Here is a 19741-nt window from a genome sequence, read left to right on the forward strand (position 1 = left end):
TACCTGGTTAAAGATGCATCATAGGAAGGGGGTTTTCTCTTAAACTGGAAAACGTTGCGCTAGAGCAGGGGTCAGCAACCCAAATGTTAAAAAGAGCCATTTTGTTCTTTCAAGAAAAATCAAACCACCTTGGGAGCCACAAAATTTTATGTCCATTTTACCATCTTGGCTGTAAATATGTCTCAGTATATGTTAATGTGTTGCTATAGGCCGACTATAGGCAGACTTACTTTGCTCTGCTTTAAGCTTTATCTCAGCTATAGCTGCTTTTCTTGCATCTCCAGCAGGAAACGTTTCCTCAAAAGTACAATCTTAGATCTCTCTTTGCCTTTTTGTTAGCTAGCTAGGCGAGATTGTTGTCTGTGTTGCTATGTGACCAGCAGTCGGCACGCAAACCTTAAAGGGTTAAAGGGTGAATTAGCAGTTACACATTAACACTAACATTTAAGTCCATTTATTGTTAAAACTGTAGAACAATCAGCAGAGCTTTATTTTCCTGCAAAGGAAATCCATTTTTCATTTTGGCCAAACTGTCCCTTTAAATTAAAAAGTAGTCAGGAACCAAATTTGTTTTTTTTTAACATCTCAAACGATATCATTTTTTTAAAAGAAGACAATATTGTTATGTTTTACTGTATTAATTGTATAAAGTAGAGCTGCCAAATGATTAAAATAATAAATTGTTATTAATCATATTAGTATGTGTATTTAATGTAGTTATGTTATAACTGAAGTTTGTGGGGGAGGAACATGGCTGAAACCCCTCCTTCTTCCAATCTATCACCCTATAAATTCACAATCCCCACCACCACCCCATCTGCTCCCTGTTCCTCAGTCTTGCATCAGTCCTGCTACAGCTATGAGGAGGGTCTGACCTCCTAGCTACAGCAGAAGCTGCCCAGAACTCCAGCCCAGGTTCTCAGAGTTCTCCCTCTCCTTCAATCAGTCTTCCCTCATACTGAAACCATGTTGAAGGCATGGGCTGAGGAAATCATGATTAATGACATTTGTCTTATTTGTGCTCTAATCTGGCTCTAATATGTTTAATTCTATGGGATAAAGAGAAGCTGGAAAATGGTCATGTGAAAATGAATTATGACTGTTTTTGGTACATAAAACCGCACAGTTACTATGGACCTCAAAGGAAAAAATAAAGGAAAAATGTAGGATGTGGGAACCTGAAATAATTTTAAGGCTTGACCTAAACATTGGCACGTTATTGTACTTGAACATGTATAGACACACACACACACACACACACACACACTAGTAAATGTGAATATAAAACACACACACACCTCTCAATCCATGTATCTCTTTCTATCGCTCCCTCATTAGCAGACCTCTTGGTGGTGAAATACAATTCCCTGGTTGCTAGGCAATCCCATAAAGGCCTGAGAAGGAGTGAAGTGTTATAAATAATGTATTTGCATTATCTAATCAGCTCACAGCCAACCCCATCCCGCGTGAGAGTGAGAGAGAGGGCGAGAGAGAGAGAGAGAGTATGTGTATGGGAGTGTGCGGTGAGCAGCAGGGCACAGACACAGAGCCAGTGCTGAGTCACACTAAGATGCAGTGAGGCAGCACAGCTGATCTAATGTAGTTAAACTCATATGACACAAGGGCAGAGAGTTTCACTGAGTTTGACTCAACCGACTCTACACTCATCCCCAAAAACACCCCAAACAACTGCCCAGAGCAATGAGTCACACACATACACATACATACAGTTCTTCTATGAAGACATATAGTCATAATAGTCTTCAGCTCCGGACCCTGGATTTTGTAATCACTGGTAGGTATGACATTGCATGACCAAAACTGTTACATGAGCTGTTTATTTAATTACCATTGAGTATATATATATATATATATATATATATATATATATATATATATATATTTATACACTGATCAGGCGTAACATTATGACCACCTCCTTGTTTCTCCATTTTATCTGCCCCACTTACTATATACGTGCACTTTGTAGTTCTACAATTACAGACCGTAGTCCATCTGTTTCTCTGCATACTTTGTTGGCCCCCTTTTACCCTGTTCTTCAGTGGTCAGGACCCCCATGGACCCTCACAGAACAGGTACTATTTGGGTGGTGGATCATTCTCAGCACTGCAGTAACAGTGACGTGGTGGTGGTGTGATAGTGTGTGTTGCGCTGGTCTGAGTGGATCAGACACAGCAGTGCTGCTGGAGTTTTTAAACACTGTGTCCACTCACTGTCCACTCTATTAGACACTCCTACCTTGTCAGTCCACCTTGTAGATGTAAAGTCAGAGACGATAGCTCATCTGCTGCTGCACAGTTTGTGTTGGTCATCGTCTAGTCCTTCATCAGTGGTCACAGGATGCTGCCCACAGGACGCTGTTGGCTGGATATTTTTGGTTGGTGGTCTATTCTCAGTCCGGCAGTGACACTGAGGTGTTTAAAAACTACAGCAGCACTGCTGTGTCTGATCCACTCAGACCAGCGCAACACAAACTAACACACCACCACCACGTCAGTATCACTGCAGTGCTGAGAATAATCCACCACCCAAATAGTACCTGCTCTGTGAGGGTTCATGGGGGTCCTGACCGCTGAAGAACAGGGTAAAAGGGGGCTAACAAAGTATGCTGAAAAACAGATGGACTACAGTGTGAGAGTGTGTGTGTGTGTAAATGGAAAGCAGATTACATTGTACATCATAGTGGCATAGCATAGTGGGTTGCTGCCCTCCGCTGCCCTCTATGTGACAGATAGAGGTTCAATTCAATGCCTGGGTAAGCTAACCATACTATACCAATAAAAGTCCTTTGGCAAGACTCCAAACCTCTGTAACATAATTAAATTGTAAGTTGCTCTGGAGAAGTGTATCCATCAAATGCATAATAATTGTAAGGCTATTCTATTGGCCTATCACAAGTTTCTGAATCCAAGTCTCAAGGCCAGCTGTTGTCAGTTCTGCAGAGAAATCTGGAAAAGTTTTACCAAGAATGTGAACAGAGTAGAATAAAATGGTCTCCCAGTTTTTGAATATACTTGACTAACAACAATGAAATCATCTTGTTTAGCAGTCAAAATATATGGCCTTCAGGCATTCTCCTCCAACTAGCACTACAGCTATTAGCAACATTCTTTGGCTCAGGCAAAGTTGGTAATATTTTGTCAAAACAGATGTGTTGAGTCATGTCTGAAGTATGACACTTTGCAAAACTCTAAACGTGGAGAGCTGCTGTCAGTTTAAAGTGGATCCAGGTGATGCTGTTTCCTTCAAACTGTCCAGCTGAACAGGCCATACATGCTGTTATCAGCGCGACACCGCTGTTGATTCAAAATGAAGACATATTATGAACCTCATACAGCAGAGCCAGCTGGCTGTGATTCAGGTTTTTATCACCTCTGGGAATTGACAGAGTACGTCTGTTGTCCAGAAATAGCAGGGAAATGTGCTCTGATTGGCCGAATATAGGGAGAAAATGGCCCGGCTTTCGCTGTGCGTACTCCAGCACTGACTAATGAAGGCCTTGACATTATGGAGTCAGAATGAGTGGAGGCAGCGCTAATGTTAGCTCACCTATCCCTGTGGGCTGCAACAGCAGCCTCCTCATGCTACTGCAAGTGTAGTGTCCTACAGAAAGAGGAGCTGCGAATCATCTCTTCTTCACTACACTTAAATTCTCGGTTCATACTATGATATTTCAGTGACGTATTGAAGACAGTGGTGAAATACGTCATTAGCAGGGTAAGCAGCATGTATAGCGATATAATGGCGTGTCCATATTTGACTGAAGTATCAGTCTCAGGAGAACCGTAAAGGACTGTTCTTTCATAACTTGCCATTGTGTCATACTCCTTAGTAAGGAGGGCAGTTGCTGGATCTTGTTTGCTTTGCTGTTTGCATTGCTTTATCAAGAGGTTAACACTGTATTAAGCATCTTAAGTCCTACTCAGATGGGGAGGTGGGGTAATGTAAGTATTACCAGTTTTTCTCAGTGATTTTAGTCCTAATAAATCAAATATTACATGAATTTATATATATATATATATATACATATGCGGACGTGAACGATTCTGAATCGATTAACAAATGTCAAAAATCGATTTTCTAAATATTTAATTTATACCGTAATGTTGACGGAACGCAAAAGGCGGAACTTGGAAGTGTGGAAGTGCAGCGCCCGGACAGTCTGTGGCGGCACATAACAGAAACACAACTGAATGAGTGAGAAATCCGACCGGCTCCCTCTGCATTAAAGCCAGGTTAGGTCAGGAGTCACAACACAAATGACAAGAAGAGCCATTTTGTCCTTTCAACAAAAATCAAACCGGCTTGGGAGCCACAACATTTAATGTCCAGTATGTCTCAGTGTGTGATAATGTCCTAGTATAGACTAAACAATATAAACGAGAGCGCAGATTTACTTCGCTCTGCTTTAAGCTTTAGCCGCTTTCCTCCCATCTCCGCCAGAAAACTTTTATTCAAAAGTAGAGCAACGTATTGTAAAATGTCTCAGCGTTCGACTGTTTTACGAGGCTGAAGTCGCTACTTATTCTCCAGCTTCTTGTTCGAATTTACCCGTTCCACCTTAAATTCTGACTGAGCCGCCGAATGTAAATGCGACACCATTTAAGGTGGAACGGGAGAATTCGAAAGAGAAGCGAGTTCATCTTAGTAACTGTTTAGTGCTTCACAGTCTCTCGTTGCAGATTTAACGTACCAGGAAACTTGCTTATGAATGCGAATAATGCATCGTTGCTATGTGACCTGCAGTCATTGTGAAACAGGGTTTTCGCGCTATGTATGTCTCGAAGATACTTTACTGACACAGTGATCCCCCCCGTCTCTACAATGAGACCAAAACCCAAGTTATAAAATCACTAAAGAAAACGGGTAGGACGGCTGTAATGTGCTGCGTGGACATCCACTGACACTGGATCTGTTGTCACCGTAACTGCGCATTTTATCGCAGATGAGTGGCAGCAGCGTCTCATGTGCTCCAAACAAGAGCAGTGAATGAGAGCCTTCTAGTTCACTTGCCACATCACTTCCATTTGATTTATTAATAAGAGATATTGGAAGTAAATTCATTATGGATCATTACAAATACTTTGCTTTAAAAGTACCAAGTCACTTTAAATAACAATAACAGTCACTTAGTCACTTTAAAATGTATATTGTCTCTACATTCTGTATATATTCTGTGTGTATTTTGTGTATATTTAATATACGTCAGTTGGTTTTTCTTGTATTTTTATTTCTACTTATTTACTTTCTGTAGAGTGATTAGCTGAGCCTCACCACGTGCATTTCAATGCATAAATGTCCTGACATGTAAATGACAAATAAACTTGAAACTTGAACTCGAAACTTGAGCTCACACAGTGAGTAAATAGAAATGCTGTATAGAAAAAAAAGATGCATCGAGATGCATCGATAATCGTTTTATAATCGCATCGCAGCCCTCTGAATCGTAATCGAATCATTTTGACAAAATACACTGGCCATTTAGTGGACTTTGTAGGGTTATTCCAAGGACATACTGTGTATAATGTTCAACAGCAATATAAACTACTTTCCACTTAGAGAAAAAACACAAATTTTGTTCCCTTGGGGCTTTAAGACAACTCAGTGGATAATTAGTGTCAAAGAAAATTACAACTAAATTAAAAGTTTAATTTATAATAAAAGGGCAAGTTTTAGTGTGATGCCAGTGTGTAAATCGCATATCCTAATCTCTGTAATTTATAAGGAGATTTTTTATTTTGTGCAAATCTGATAGGGTGTGGGCACAAGGAACATGTCCCTCTAATATTTACATAAATTGACTATGATACCTCATCCCTGCTTCCATTTGAATTTATTTCTAGAGAGTAAAAAATATTGCAAGTTGCAAGTGCATTTGACCACAACAATGTCCAAATTTGGAATTAACATTTAATATAACAACATGATTGCAGTCCATGAATCTTGGGTGTTTGACGTTTCAAGAACACCCCAGCCTTTGCCAACTATCAGCAGACATAATCCTGGGAAGAATGCACATGAAACAAGGACATGTCTCTTAAGGAAAGAAACCAGTGGACATTAGGGATTTTCTGAGTAAAAAAAATGGTAAGCTATAAAATGATGCCATTTGCCTTTTGTTTAGTCTCACTGGACATAACTTTGGATGTAGTGAGCACTGGGGATATTTTACACAATTCAGTTGCATTTTAATATAATGCAGGAGACCCTTGTGTAGCAATTTGAGTTTTTCTAACAGTTTATCTTACATGTTTAGTATGCTTTAAATTAAGAGCTCAAATTAAATTAAAGCACAAATTTAATACCAATAATCACTAATAATTACACCACAAACAACAGTATCATTAGGATTGTATAAACAGCAGTAGGGAACCCTCAGGGCCGCCCAGGCCTTCAGAAGAGTTCTAATGATTTCTGTGAAAAAAATCTGTACTTTTTAACGATTTTTTATCGAATGTAATCATCATGCGTGATGTATTTAAACTCTTCAAGTATTGCAGTAATTATCTTATTTGATTGTTAATTTTTGGTTGGAAACGAAAGGGTTAAATTCTTGAAACACCCAACAGAAAATTATCCAATTGCATTTTTTTCCGCATTCAGGAACTGACAGTGGAATTCATGTTTTGATTTCCAATGAATGGGACCAGTTTTACAAGGAAAAAAAAAAATACTCTAGCTCTTTTGAAAGTCCTGCATATGTCACTGATTGTGAGTGGCAGTCTGAACCCAGGCGTTTCAGTCAGATGTTATAAATGGAAAATAGCAGCAGCTCTGCCGGGGCTTTGAAAGAGTCACTGGGAAACTGCTACCGGGTCAAATGTATGTTAACATATCTGTTACAAACTTCAAATAAAACATTTAATGTCTTTTACAAGCTTCAACCGGACACATTTAATACATTTTAATAAATGGTGGAGAAATGTTCACATTAATATCCCCATTAGCTTAGAGCTAACATAAAATCCCAAGGGTGCTATCAGAAATTAACATTATCCTAGAGGTGTTTTTCCTCATTTTTGACCTCAGTTTTGACCTGTATGGCCTGAACTAAAGACCAAACTCTAATAGCCATGTTCCGCCACTGATTATCAGCAACCATTTCTGTCACCATTAATAGAAAAGCTGATATTCTTCGTTCCCAGCTATGCTTGCCCTGCACTCTTTTTATTTTGTTGTTGGTGATTTCTGCCCTACCCCTTCAATATCCACCTCCTTCCTACAGCCTTGAGTACACACATTTATTTACACTACAGAGAACATATTGCAGATGTGCTGAATGACACCAGTAGTGGTGCTGAGTGTGTGTCACAAACTCTCATGTTTGTATTACACACCATAAATCTGCCATAGTGTGAAGATGACCTAAGATATGTAGTTATAGGCAGAGGCATGCTGAGTCTCAAGAATCTAATTTGGATTCTGAGCTTTGAGTGTGAGAGCTTAGTGTGGGAAACTGCATGTGTGTGGGAAGAGGATACAAAGGCAGTCCATGTTTCTGTGATGTAGTATGATTGTGACGACTGAGCTGGCTTCTCTGAGCAGCATCTGAGTGTAAACGCGATGACTGAGCCCCTTAAACCCTGAGGGTCTATATTCAGGCCCACACTTCAATTCCTTACGCTCATAATTACATAACTTACAAAATTTCATAATAGTCACTGAATAATTTGAAGTAGCTGCTGAATAAGTTTCCAGATAAGAGAATAATACACCTACACTGTTAGAAAAAAGGGGACTGCACAGGTACATTGTTTCCCCCCAAGGAATAAACAATATAAATGTACCCTCAAAGAAACAGCATGGTCTTTATGGTCCAATTGTGTACCTTAAATGAGTCTAAAGGTAAACTACATTCACTTTGATGCATATTTGTACCTTTTCATCTAAAAAAGTTCAGCAGAAAAAAAATTAAAAGCTTGGAGTCAAGACAGGGCTTAATAATTCTGTGTGTGTGGTTCAAGGGGGTAGAAACAGCAAGTATGTGTGCAGAGAGATGCACTCACCATGTGTATTAATATGTGTTGTCCTGTGGGGTTGATGGCCAGGGCTTCATCATATAGACTTTTGGCCTCGGCATCGTTGCCTCTGAGCTCAGCCAGCTGGCCCTTCAGGAGCAGAACTGAGTGGGAGGTGGGAAAGAGCGCTGCTGCCTCCTGAACACAGAACTGTGCCTCCTTCACTCGCCCGTCCGCCATGAACAGCTCCCCTACACATACACACACACACACACACACAGTGAAAACACAGCTGCTTCTATGACAAGCAATGCTACATCAACATTGATTACAATGATACAGTTGCTGTGTCCCAGTTTTAAACTAAACGTTAGGGATGCATGATCTGAATGGGCCAAAATCAGAATTTTTACTCTAAACAGGCACTCAGAACTCAGCTAATTTATTATTTTTATTTTGACCTATGTTGCAATGACCTAAATAACATGTGTCAGGTAAGTTCTGTATTTGAATGCTGCTGCTATACTTACACCAAAATGATACAGCACAGTGTTTCCCAACCTGGTCCTTAGGAGCCCCTAGAGAGTCCACATTTTTGTTTCAACCCACACAGGGAAGAAGGAAATTATGGACCATCTGGGGGGCCCTAAGGACTGGGTGGGGATGCTGTAGCACAATTATGCATGACTCATAACTGGCAAAATAGCCAGTTCCTTCTTACTTTCGGGACAGCTCTTTTTTTGATTAATGTTATTTATTGTTAACTGATTTTTCAAGTATGAATTTAAAAATGCACTTTTCCCCATTAAAGAGCAAATAGCACTATTTATATTGCAACTTTAGCCAACAGGAAGTACTTGAAAAAGTGGCACAACTGTCTAAGCGTTGGCACTATTGGTGGGAGTTCGCAAGTTTGATCCCTGATGCCACAGCCATCTGTGACTGGGAGTTCAAGTGAGCATGGATGGCCCTCCCTCTCCCTATCACTCAGCACAATGCTAGCCAGTGCGGCATAACGGAATTGGCAGGTCTCCACCAATTATTATTGGAGCTGTCCAGGAACACTGTGTTAGCATAAGTTGTGTTAGTGAAAAGATGCAGTAGCCCTTCAAGTGTCTCAGAGGAAGCTCGTGTTAGCCATCACCCTCCTGGCTTGGTAGCATTGTGTGATGGGGGAGAGCTAGTCTAGCAGGTGGGACGGACAACAGCTAAGGAGAAAACTGCATAAAACAGCTTTATTTGGTGATAAAGGAGTTAAAATCATCTAAATATTCATGACTGACACATCCCGACTAAACAACTAACTGTTTTTGAGTATACATTTTGTTGCGTGATGTATTCACAAGTGTAGATACTTTACTTGAGTAAATATACTTAAAATAACTTATGCATGCATAGAATCTATATCTTCTCTAAGTATGGTGTTAAAGCTTTCCCACAATGCAATGCAAAGCGGAAAGGGAGAAGTTAGTCACAGCTGGAAAATATTGAAAAAAGGCCAATAAAGTGTGAAGTGCTAGCTAGTTACCTAACAAAATGAAACCAGAATTGACATACAGTCGTGCAAAAGTTTGTGTACCTCTGGTCAAAGTACAGATTTTGTTGATTGAAGTGATCATAAGTTAAACATCCTCTACAGAGAACACACTCTGCACGATTTAATACACAATTACTGTTTATTTGCTGAAATTATTTGCTGAAAAAGTTAAGGCACATGTTATGTTTTATGTTTTCCAATATATTAAACTCAGTAAGTAAATCATAATTAAAAAAATAGCATATTTAAGTTTGTTCCCTGTAGCGCAGGGCTTCTTAAATGTGCAGGATCATTAGCACTATCTTATGAAGATCATGAACAACTGCTTCATTTAAGCTACGTAATACACACAACTAAAACAGAGAATGTTTATTTTAAGTGTGTTTTAAGTTCATTATGTTTGGACATTTTTAATGTGTCACTGGTTACTTGGCCTTACTTGGCCACAAACAATGGAGGATATTCATCTCTATCTCTAAATAAGGCCATGTGCCGCTGCCGCTGCAGCAGGAGTTCACAGTGAGGGCTATCCCAGGCAGCTGCACACTTCTTCCTCACTGGCTAACACAAAACACACAAAGACACAAAGACACACATGTGCACAGCTCTGTACTGGCACGCACGGCTGCCCATCACCATATTACTACATCCTCGTTACAGCCTCTGAGTGTGTGCGCGCGTGTGCATGTTTGTTTTTCAGGAGCACAGATGGGATAATTTGGGCATGCTAATACACTGAGGGAAAATAAAGATTAAAGCTTTGAGCCGTTCTGAGTATGAAGGATAAATAATTGAGCGCATCTAACAAAAAACATGGACAAGCCATCTTTTTAAAAGAGTTTTTAAGAGTTAATCATTTTTAAAACAAGTATTTCATACTCCATGTAAACGCATAATTCAGGACTGCCACACTTTTCAGATTTTCTACATTTTATTTATTTTACAGAATTTGAAAATGTACGCTGTCCTTTATAAAGTGTATTACATTTTATAATAATTACATTTCATTTCATTTTATTTTATTTGTTTATTTGACAGGGACAATACAGATAAACAATGTTACATAGAATGTAACATATATAATGTATATAGGGCATCTAGCTTAAGCTAATTTGCAGCCCCAGTCCCTGGTTAGGCCTTTTAAAAAAATAATAAATAAATTAAAAAAAGGAAAGACGTTAACAGCACAACATATGGAATAAACACATAGAATACAGAAAACATGCATACCTATTTGTATGATTCATGATAAATCAAACAATGGAAATGCATGAGAATTACTTGGTAAAATTCTTGTTCCAAAAACTTTTATTTAAAGCTTACAATGTTTTTTCTCCTATTAAGTTCCAATTTTGGAGATACAAGGTTTTTCTTGACAGTGACAACTGCTTCTCACAGAAAGTCATATTAAATTTATATTTGCATGTCCCAACATCCTTAACATAAAAGTCAGCATTACAACCCTTAATGACCCCTTGCTGACTGAGTGAAACACAGGCACACATTCCTCAAAGCTATATTACTTCCTAACTAAACTTAATAATTCCCAAAAATGCAGAAAATGCAGTCAGAGCTCAAATAAATAAACATTACTCACTGCTGCCCTCTTAATTTACCCTGCATTTAAGATGTAGAACGTGCTATTTTTCGTGAGGCTCATAAAGTGTCTCAATAAATGTTTTTTGCTTTCTTTTATTTACATGCATTTGCCTTGAATCCACTTTAAGCGCCCACATCATGGAAAAATACATTTTCCTCAAGTCCACACAGTCCATATTTAAAAGCTAAGCTGCAAAAACAGCCTGTTTTGAACTTATTGCTCCTGCAATCTAACTAAAACTAACTTATTTACGTATATAGTCCTATTTGGCCCAGAACAATGCATGTAAAAATAACAGATGTTTAAAATATCACATGTGGTCAGTGTAGGGTTCTCCTTTAGCAGTTGTAGCCAGTCAGCAGCCTGTCCATGTTGTCCACCCTCACGCACACATATACAAACACATACACACACAGACACACACACTAACAGCAGGCCATGTAGGAGGAGAACAGAGTGAAGGGACACAGCACCTCCACTCTTTTATTCCCTGTGAGTTCACCCAACACCACGTGTAATATAAATGTGTGGGGGGTGAACAGTGTGAAGTCAATGAAAATGTGTTATTTTATATGTTCTTCACAGAAAATGAGCGAAGGACAAGAAATCTGGGGTTGAAATAAAAATAAATCACATAATTTTTCTTTTGGTAAACATTCAAAACGGGTCCCACAGCCCTAAACACCACACAACGGTTAAGCAGCCCAGCTTTACACTTTTCAAGGACCTCACTAATGTTTCCAAGATAATTTTAGCAGTCTTTTCATTTCCTCAGCACTAAAATTCTCTGTTTTCCTAATATTGCCATGATGTGAAGGAAATCTGATAATTGCAGAAAAACTGAAAAGTATTCAACGTCACTGCAGGTTTGTTCCAGCATGTCTCAATTAATATTTAAGTCAGAATATGTCGACATAATGGAGAAAAGGCTAACAACGTAGCCTACACGGCTCTTTTTTTTGCTCAATATTTGAGGGCTTTCGTTCCTCCAAATGCAATATGGTGGTCTGGCTGAGTTGGGCAACGCCTGCAGTGTGGTTCTCTGCTCCAGTATTACATCAGCCTGGCTGCCACTCACTGACTTCTGCTTGCTTTTTTTTTCGCTGGTGCAAAACAAGGATGTAGCCCATTTCAGGCAGGAAATGAGCCCACTGCAGAGGAATGTTGGAAATGGAAGTGAGAGGGCACAAATACCCAGAGTAAGAGCCCTGGGAAAGGCGCTTTATATACAGCTGTGTATAAATAACATAAGATAACATACGGTTCATGTCAGGGGCACACAGAACTTCATGGCCCCTCTGAAGCTCTGCGCTAAAGGCTGTTTATGCATCAGCTCTACAGAATTTATAAGATTACCAGCTGCTCATTACTGTATTTTAAGCCAATTACTTCTGAATATCATCATCTCCCATGAAGCATCTGACATGTAACAATCTCAATGTTCTCTGGTTCATTCACACATGATTTGTGTGGATTTTCTTACCTGCCTGCAGCCAGATACGCTCCAGGGTGGTCCAGATGTACGCGGGGCCCTGCCTGTGGGTGGAGCTGATGGCAGACACCTCAGACATGGCCTGCTCCAGCCGAGACACAGCCAGAGACGGAGCGCTCTGAGATCCTGAGATAAGAAAAATGGTTTACACACATATAAACATACGCAGTCTTATTCATATACACTGTCATGACAGAGGTGTCCAGTTTCCTCACTCAAAAAGCACTAAGAGCTCAAACTCTACTTATAAGTTCAACCTAAATGAACGGTTTTAAACTGGCTTTAGGCCGAATAGGTGGAAATGGGTAAGCATGTTGGTTTGCATGGCATCACAGAAACAGTGAATTCAAAACAAGCTCTCCTGTAGCATTATTGGACTGGAGAGTGAGTGGTTTTAATGTTTTAAAACTTTAACAAAGTTCACATACTAAATCAAGCTGTTTTACTTCAAAAAAGCAAGGAAAATGGGTCTTATGTGATATAGGTCTATTAAATATTATATATCTTGAAGCTGCGGGTGGAGTCTATTGGCATTTTTTAAGCGGTTTTGTTGTTTTCTGTCAGCTATCTCTTCTTTTTCATCAGTTCTCTTGACATAAAGGTTTTTGTGTTATGACATTCTGCTCAATCTTAAAATTAGGTTGAGATCAGAGGTGTAGCCTACATATTTAAAAATGATGGCTCTTCAAGGGTTCTTTAGCAAAGAAAATGGTTCTGTATAGAACCATGAACACTCATGAACCTTTGCATGACTAAAGAGTTTGTTGCATTGTGAAATGGCTCTGCAGATTGATGGCAAACGTGCTGTATATGGTTCTATACAGATCCTTTTTGAAAAGGGTTCTATATAGCACCAAGAAGGCTTCTTCTAATGTTACAAGCTCAATATCGTAACAATAGAAGGACCCTTTTTGGTGCTATATACAACCATTTTCTTTACTAAAGTAAATATCATTTTTAAGTGTGTACATAAAGGTATACACCATATGACCATATTTACTTAAATATGCAGAGTGGAACATAAGAGATTCATGCATTTGGCAAAAATTTTGAGAGACAAAAAGGTAATAAATTAACACTGAAACCCAATTCTAATCTGCCATGGAAATAAATTTCTTCCTGACTCTTGGAAATGAGTTGAAAAGAAAACCTTTAGTTGCTCTACTGCAGGTCAAACAGGGACTGGAACAAATTACAGCTAAGAATGCTTCTACCTTTACAAAAAAGAGTTTTGTCTTTGCGAAGCTGGTTGCCTGGAGCAGAAAAAGGTCAATGCCTCTTTAGAATCTTTTTGTACCCCATAAACATGAAAAACCCCTGCAGTAGTGAGAGACTTGAGTGTGCTTGAACAATCACTGACAGATGCTGGAGAGTTACTGCTAATGTTGGTTACCAACAGCTATTTTAATTAGCTTTATTAACATAAAATGTGAAAAAAAACACTTAACATACAAAACGAAAAAAAAACATTCAGGATTGTATCTGAAGTGGAGAGTAACATTAACGAGTTACAGATATTTATGTAGCTAGATAAATGTTCTAGTTACATTGCTATGCCTTGGCTAGTCTTGCTAACTATGATCAGGTCAGCTAGTCCCAGTACACCCACTACTTCAGACTAGACTATATCACTCGTTTGCAACTGGATACCAATTGGTATTTTGTGTTTACAAAAAAAGTTCAGCCTGTTTTGCTGTAATGAAGGTGTGTAAGTGACAAGTACCAGCTTAGCAGTTTCTATAAAGATTAGTATTATAGTGTGAAATTATACAACTCACTACAATATAAAATAGGCCTCTTATAAATACTGGTGTTTTATTTTTGAAAAATCTGCAGCCTCTTTCTGCACCATTCCACTGGTGGAAAATATTTTTAATTAATATAATCAAATGAAAAACGTTTCCTTCATTACTCTGTTATCAGATTAACTAGAACACTGTTGGCTCTCTGTGTGTAAAATGTTGTGACTCTGTTGAGCTGCTAGGGAGCAACGATGGGTGAAAGGGGAGGGGTGAGAACCCCCTGCTGTGAAAACAATTCACACCTCTCCACAAAGACAGCCAAGAGGAGTTAAAACAGACAGTACAACTGCAGTTTACTGGATATTAAAAAAAGTACTAAACTGCAACAATAAAAAATGTCATTTTATAAATGTTGACTTGCTTGTTCTTCTACAAATGCGACAATCCAGTTTCTGGTTTTGTAAATCATCACACATTTCCACCAAAATATACTCCAACAACAAAATGCATAATATCTTACTCTTAATATCAACTAATTTTATCAGCTCAGAGCTGGACACTTCTGGCATCCATGACAAAAGGAGGTTGTTTCGGATCATGTTCATAGACGATGACGGAGATGTACACACACAATAATACAGACCGGTTTCCGTCTCCTGGAAGTCCGGTAGAGTGAGGTGTAAGCCGCTGGACTTTCTGCTTATTGGGCTTGGCTCAGGAGGAGGGATACTGCTACTGTCATCAACCTCACTGCAACAATAGGCTTCACTTTAGACCAATGCATCCATTTGCCTAGCAACCGCAGACATACACTTATGCATGCATGCATATTTTACCTGGGCCGGGCAAAGTCGTAACGGCTCTGCCACAACTGAAGCATGTCCTCACACGTCTGCAGCGCTACAGCAGGACCGAACAGAGCCTCCTCCAGTTTCACTTTAGTAAAGAGCAAGCTGCAAAACATACAAGCACATCCTTTTAACAAAGAAAAAAGCAATGACAGGGCAACAGACCACATAAGACCAGTGAGTCATCCATTTTCTATGTTCCATTAAAAAAGCCTGTGCAGTGGCATTTTTCTGAGCTGAGGCCTTTAGCAGTGCTGATACGTGTAGATGGGTGCTGTATGTGTGTGATACTGACAGCCTGCACCCAGCAATACTGCTGTAGCCAGGGGACACACTCCCACTGAAGCATGCCTCCTCAGCAGCTCATGAGTGGGTGGACGGGGTCGTATGTGTGGAAGGGCGCCTAGGAGTCTTTGTGTGACGAAAGCAGTGGAGCACTGAATCGTTTGACACGAGCATGCCGAGTGCAGCCGAGGGACAGTACATCTGACAGAATGTCCTAAGAGGGATTCTAAAGCCAGAAACAGACTTCAAGTAGGCAAACGCAAACAGTTAGAGCTACGCAAACACTGTTTAATATGTTATGTACTTTTTTGGTCCTACAAGGGAAATTCATCATTTCACTGCCTAACCATGCCCAATCTGGGAGGAGCACGGCGCCGCCAGCAGAGGGGCGGTGGTGGGTCAAGTGTCTTGCCCAAGGGCACAACCAGTTTCTCCTAGCCAGTCGTGGGAGTTAAACCTGCAACCTTCCGGTTGACGGCTCACCTCTCCTACCACTAGGTTTCTGGCCACCCTGAATGACAATGCCTGGGCAACGCATTGCAAACGCACAGCCCTGCTTTACGAAATCACTGTGCATTCTCATATTACTGTGGCAGTTAAAACACTCCGAACTCCAGGGGGCGATAGAGGACAGATAGGAGCGTCTGCAAAAGGAATCTGTTAAGACCTCGCTGTTCCACACTGAAAAAAGGGGATTTGACTCAAAAAAGTTAGCTACCTTAAAATTTTGAGTTTACTGAACTTCAAATAGTAAGTCAAAAGAATATTCTCATTCTATTAACTTACTATTAGTAGTTCAATTAACTGAAGCCCCGCCCCAGACTGTATCCTGTTTGCTCACATATGCCGACATGATGTGATCTTTAGGCGTCCGCTGTCCATTAATGCATATGTGTCGTTGAGATCAAAGGCAAGAAGTATGTTTTTTTACAGTCACAGAAATGTCCCTCTGAATGCGGCCTAATGCTTCAAATGCTCTCAATATGTGGAGCAAAGATGTGTCAATGTCAGTGAAACTGGTCAACATGAGACTGAATTTCAGAATAAATCATTCAAAGCCACAGCAACAATATTCTGTTTAGCAAAATCAAGTGTTTGGTAACATTTTGGCAAGAATACATTAGTGAGCTTATTAATAACAAACAACTTGGCAGACAATGGAAGACTTAAAAAGTGGATGATCAAAGAAAGGCCATGTTACAGCCTGCAAAACTGTTCTAAAAGCCTGTAGACTTCTGAGACGAGTCTTAAGGTGTGATAAGATAAAGATCAGACAGACGGAAAGAAGAAGTGAATAGAGACAATAACTCTGTGGATGATGTTTCTGTTTGCAATCAGGACAATGACCTTAAACATATTACTAAAGCAATTATGGAGTTTTTCAGGGCTAAAATTGTGGATTTTTTTTTTTTGATGGGAGAAAAATCACCTGACCTAAAGCCCACAGAGAATGTACATCACACTCAAGACATAACCGAAGGCTAAAAAGCCCCTGATAGAAGTAGGAACTGAAAATGGCTGCATCACAGGCCTGGCTCAGGCTCACCAAGGAACATGCCAAAGTCTGCTGCTATGAATCACAGACTTAAGGAAATTACTGATTCCAGAAGATTTGCAACCATGTGCTAAACATGACACTTTTATTTAATAAATAAGTATAATCATAATAGATGATAATCTGTCCAATTACTTATGATCTCTGAGTCTATGTATTAACAGGCTTGTGATTACTACATGGTTCACCCAGTTCCAGGATGCCAAACCAGTTTGGAATGAACACATTTTTAGCTGGGAACAAAAATGAAACTGAACCTGTTCCAAAACAGAAAATAGCATTTAAAATTTCTGTAACTAGTTAATCATGTTATCGTTTCATTCATCCATGTAGCCCACAGATTAACAAGAATTTTTTACTACCTTATTATTTGTTTTTCCTCTGAACTCCCAAACGTAACTGGATCAACAGCATGTCTTGTGTGCTTACATTTAATGTATCATTTTTCACAGTATAATTTTAATAGCCTATGTGTTTGTGTGGACAAACACTTATAAAAATACAAACAAAACTGTTTGCACATCTACTATTTTATGATAGTTGGTTTACATAGAGAATATACAAAAGGAACAGAATCCACCTTTTTTCATTTTGTTTTAACTGCTTTATGTTTGGGTTGGAATTCAAAAACAGAAATGTCAGTTCTTTTCAGAGCAAACCAACTGTTTTGTTGCACAGTACAATTAAAACCGCATTGCAAACTCATAAACTCACTGCAAATACAGAAAACACTTTCATCAACATGGCTACGCCTGAACTACACATGTAACTTCAGAAATGCTGCAATGCCAGTCACAACACAATGGAAATGTTTCCAGAAGACTCTGAAAGGTGATGGAATATCTGTGATGGAAAATCACTGATAGAAGTTGATAAGACTGCTGAGACATTCCAGTAAGTTCATGGCTAATTAGGTTGACATGTCATAGCTGTGCTACGGTAGTTACCAGTCATATCTTACATTGCTGTTTGAAATGTTACAGTTAGACTCTTACAGCTAATTCGCATTATGATACTTTGATATTAGTTGTCTGTACAAATAAAAGTTAGCTTAGTTTTACTAGCAAATGTTCATGCTATACAGAATTTAAAAGTCCTCTCTGAGTGTCCTCCGGAAACTTCATTGTGCTGTGACCAATTCTGCAGCTTTTCTGAAGTTGCATATGTTTTCTGAATCTGCAGCATGTTCGTGAAATGTAGCGCTGCTGTCGTCATTTTGATTAAAGGGTTTTCTGAGTTTGCAGAGTGTCCGTGAATTTGCAGCATGTTTTATCATTTTGCTGAGTACTTGTAAAATGCAGCGCATATGTTGTAATTTTGATTAAAGTGTTTCCTGAATTTTCAGCTCATTTTTTATTTGCGGTTCGTTGGGTCTTCTCAGCCACCGTACATGTCTGAGCCCTGTCCAATATACATATAAATATCCTTGAATTACAGCCGGCATTCTGCACTTCGTTCTTACAGTCACTGAGTACAGAGCCAACAAAACTCACTGTCCAATCACAGACAGACTGCATTGTGTGTGTATTAGTGTCTATATGGTCAGTTAAATATTATATATGTAAGTCTGTAGAGAGTGAAAGTGATCCTCCAAACAAAACCTGAGCTGCCGGTCGTGGTGTGCGTGGCCGAGCACAGTGTGCAAATAGAGGCCATGCGATATGATATATGATATGACAAGGCTGGACTGCAGCCCTGCTTCAGTTTACCAGGGGCTCACACAGTTTCTATGGTGCAAAACTAGCTCCAGATCTGGAAATAAGAAAGAAAGAAAGAAAGAAAGAAAGTGGTGTCAACTGTAAACATACTATTTTTAAAATTCCCTCTGTCGTTCTAGACATAGCCATGCACAAGCACAACCACGCTGTCCAGCAAAACTCCTTATATGGACGTGCATGTATGTGTACATATAAGCAAAAATATTCCTCTATAGAGTACTGACCTTTGATCTTAGGCCTAATTATTTCCTGTGTCTTTTTTTCTCTTTTCTCTCTCTCATTTCTCTTTCTCTATCTGGAACCTTAGAGAACAACACTGACCCCATATGGCTGAAATGTGAAGAGCGTGCGAGACATGAACACAGTCATATCAGATTTAAAGGTGAGGCCTAACCTGTATCTCCACTGTACAGATAAACTGTTTGTGTCTACTGATACCATGGCAACCAATACTGATGAATCACTGTCACAGACATACACTCAAACCAATGGCATGTTGAAGTTTCCATAAGGGTGTCCTGCTGTTACAGCATTACTCATCACTCACAGAATTATACAACTGCTCTCCACCACCTGCAACCAGCAAGAAGACAGTGGATCTGCCCTGAGAGAGCAGTTAAGAGCGTTTGGGAGGGGGTGATTCAACCTGGCATAGGGGAGACATCAACTCCTGAGGGTAGAGATGCTCCCATTGGCAGTTATTGTTTTGTGGCAGGGTATTTGTTTATTTGCCTTGTTCGTCGGATGCAAAACCTGAATTTACTGACCTGGCTTGCGCTGTCTGGCCAAGTAGGCCACACTCTGCGCTAATGAAATCCCTTTTGCTTGCAACACATAGTAAAACACTTTGGCTAACACATAACCTACTTCCATGTCACTGCACACACACACACAAATCAGGATGTCGCACCTTAAACTAGGCTAGCAATCCCCCTAGACTACAGCCAGGTTGTTGGTATAGCTAGGCAGGAAAGAATTCTGAGCA

The 19741-nt window shown here is 39.6% G+C and overlaps 1 protein-coding gene across 7 annotated transcripts in view; it reads right to left on the bottom strand.

Annotated features, from left to right (window-relative positions):
* ttc7a (tetratricopeptide repeat domain 7A) overlaps window positions 1-19741 on the bottom strand; it is a 66515-nt gene that overhangs the window by 9501 nt on the left and 37273 nt on the right. For 6 of the 7 annotated variants that reach the window (XM_036573821.1, XM_036573822.1, XM_036573818.1 and 3 more), the window contains 4 exons: window positions 15187-15303; window positions 14994-15100; window positions 12600-12734; window positions 8028-8230 (listed from right to left, as the gene is read on the bottom strand). In XM_036573821.1, coding sequence (XP_036429714.1) covers window positions 8028-8230; window positions 12600-12734; window positions 14994-15100; window positions 15187-15303 — 562 coding nt within the window. Of the gene's footprint in view, window positions 1-8027; window positions 8231-11681; window positions 12268-12599; window positions 12735-14993; window positions 15101-15186; window positions 15304-19741 lie in introns of those variants that run through there. The other variant, XM_036573820.1, reaches the window with a different exon arrangement.

The sequence above is a fragment of the Colossoma macropomum genome, unplaced genomic scaffold (assembly GCF_904425465.1).
Source record: "Colossoma macropomum unplaced genomic scaffold, Colossoma_macropomum, whole genome shotgun sequence".
Classification (NCBI taxonomy): Eukaryota; Metazoa; Chordata; class Actinopteri; order Characiformes; family Serrasalmidae; genus Colossoma; species Colossoma macropomum.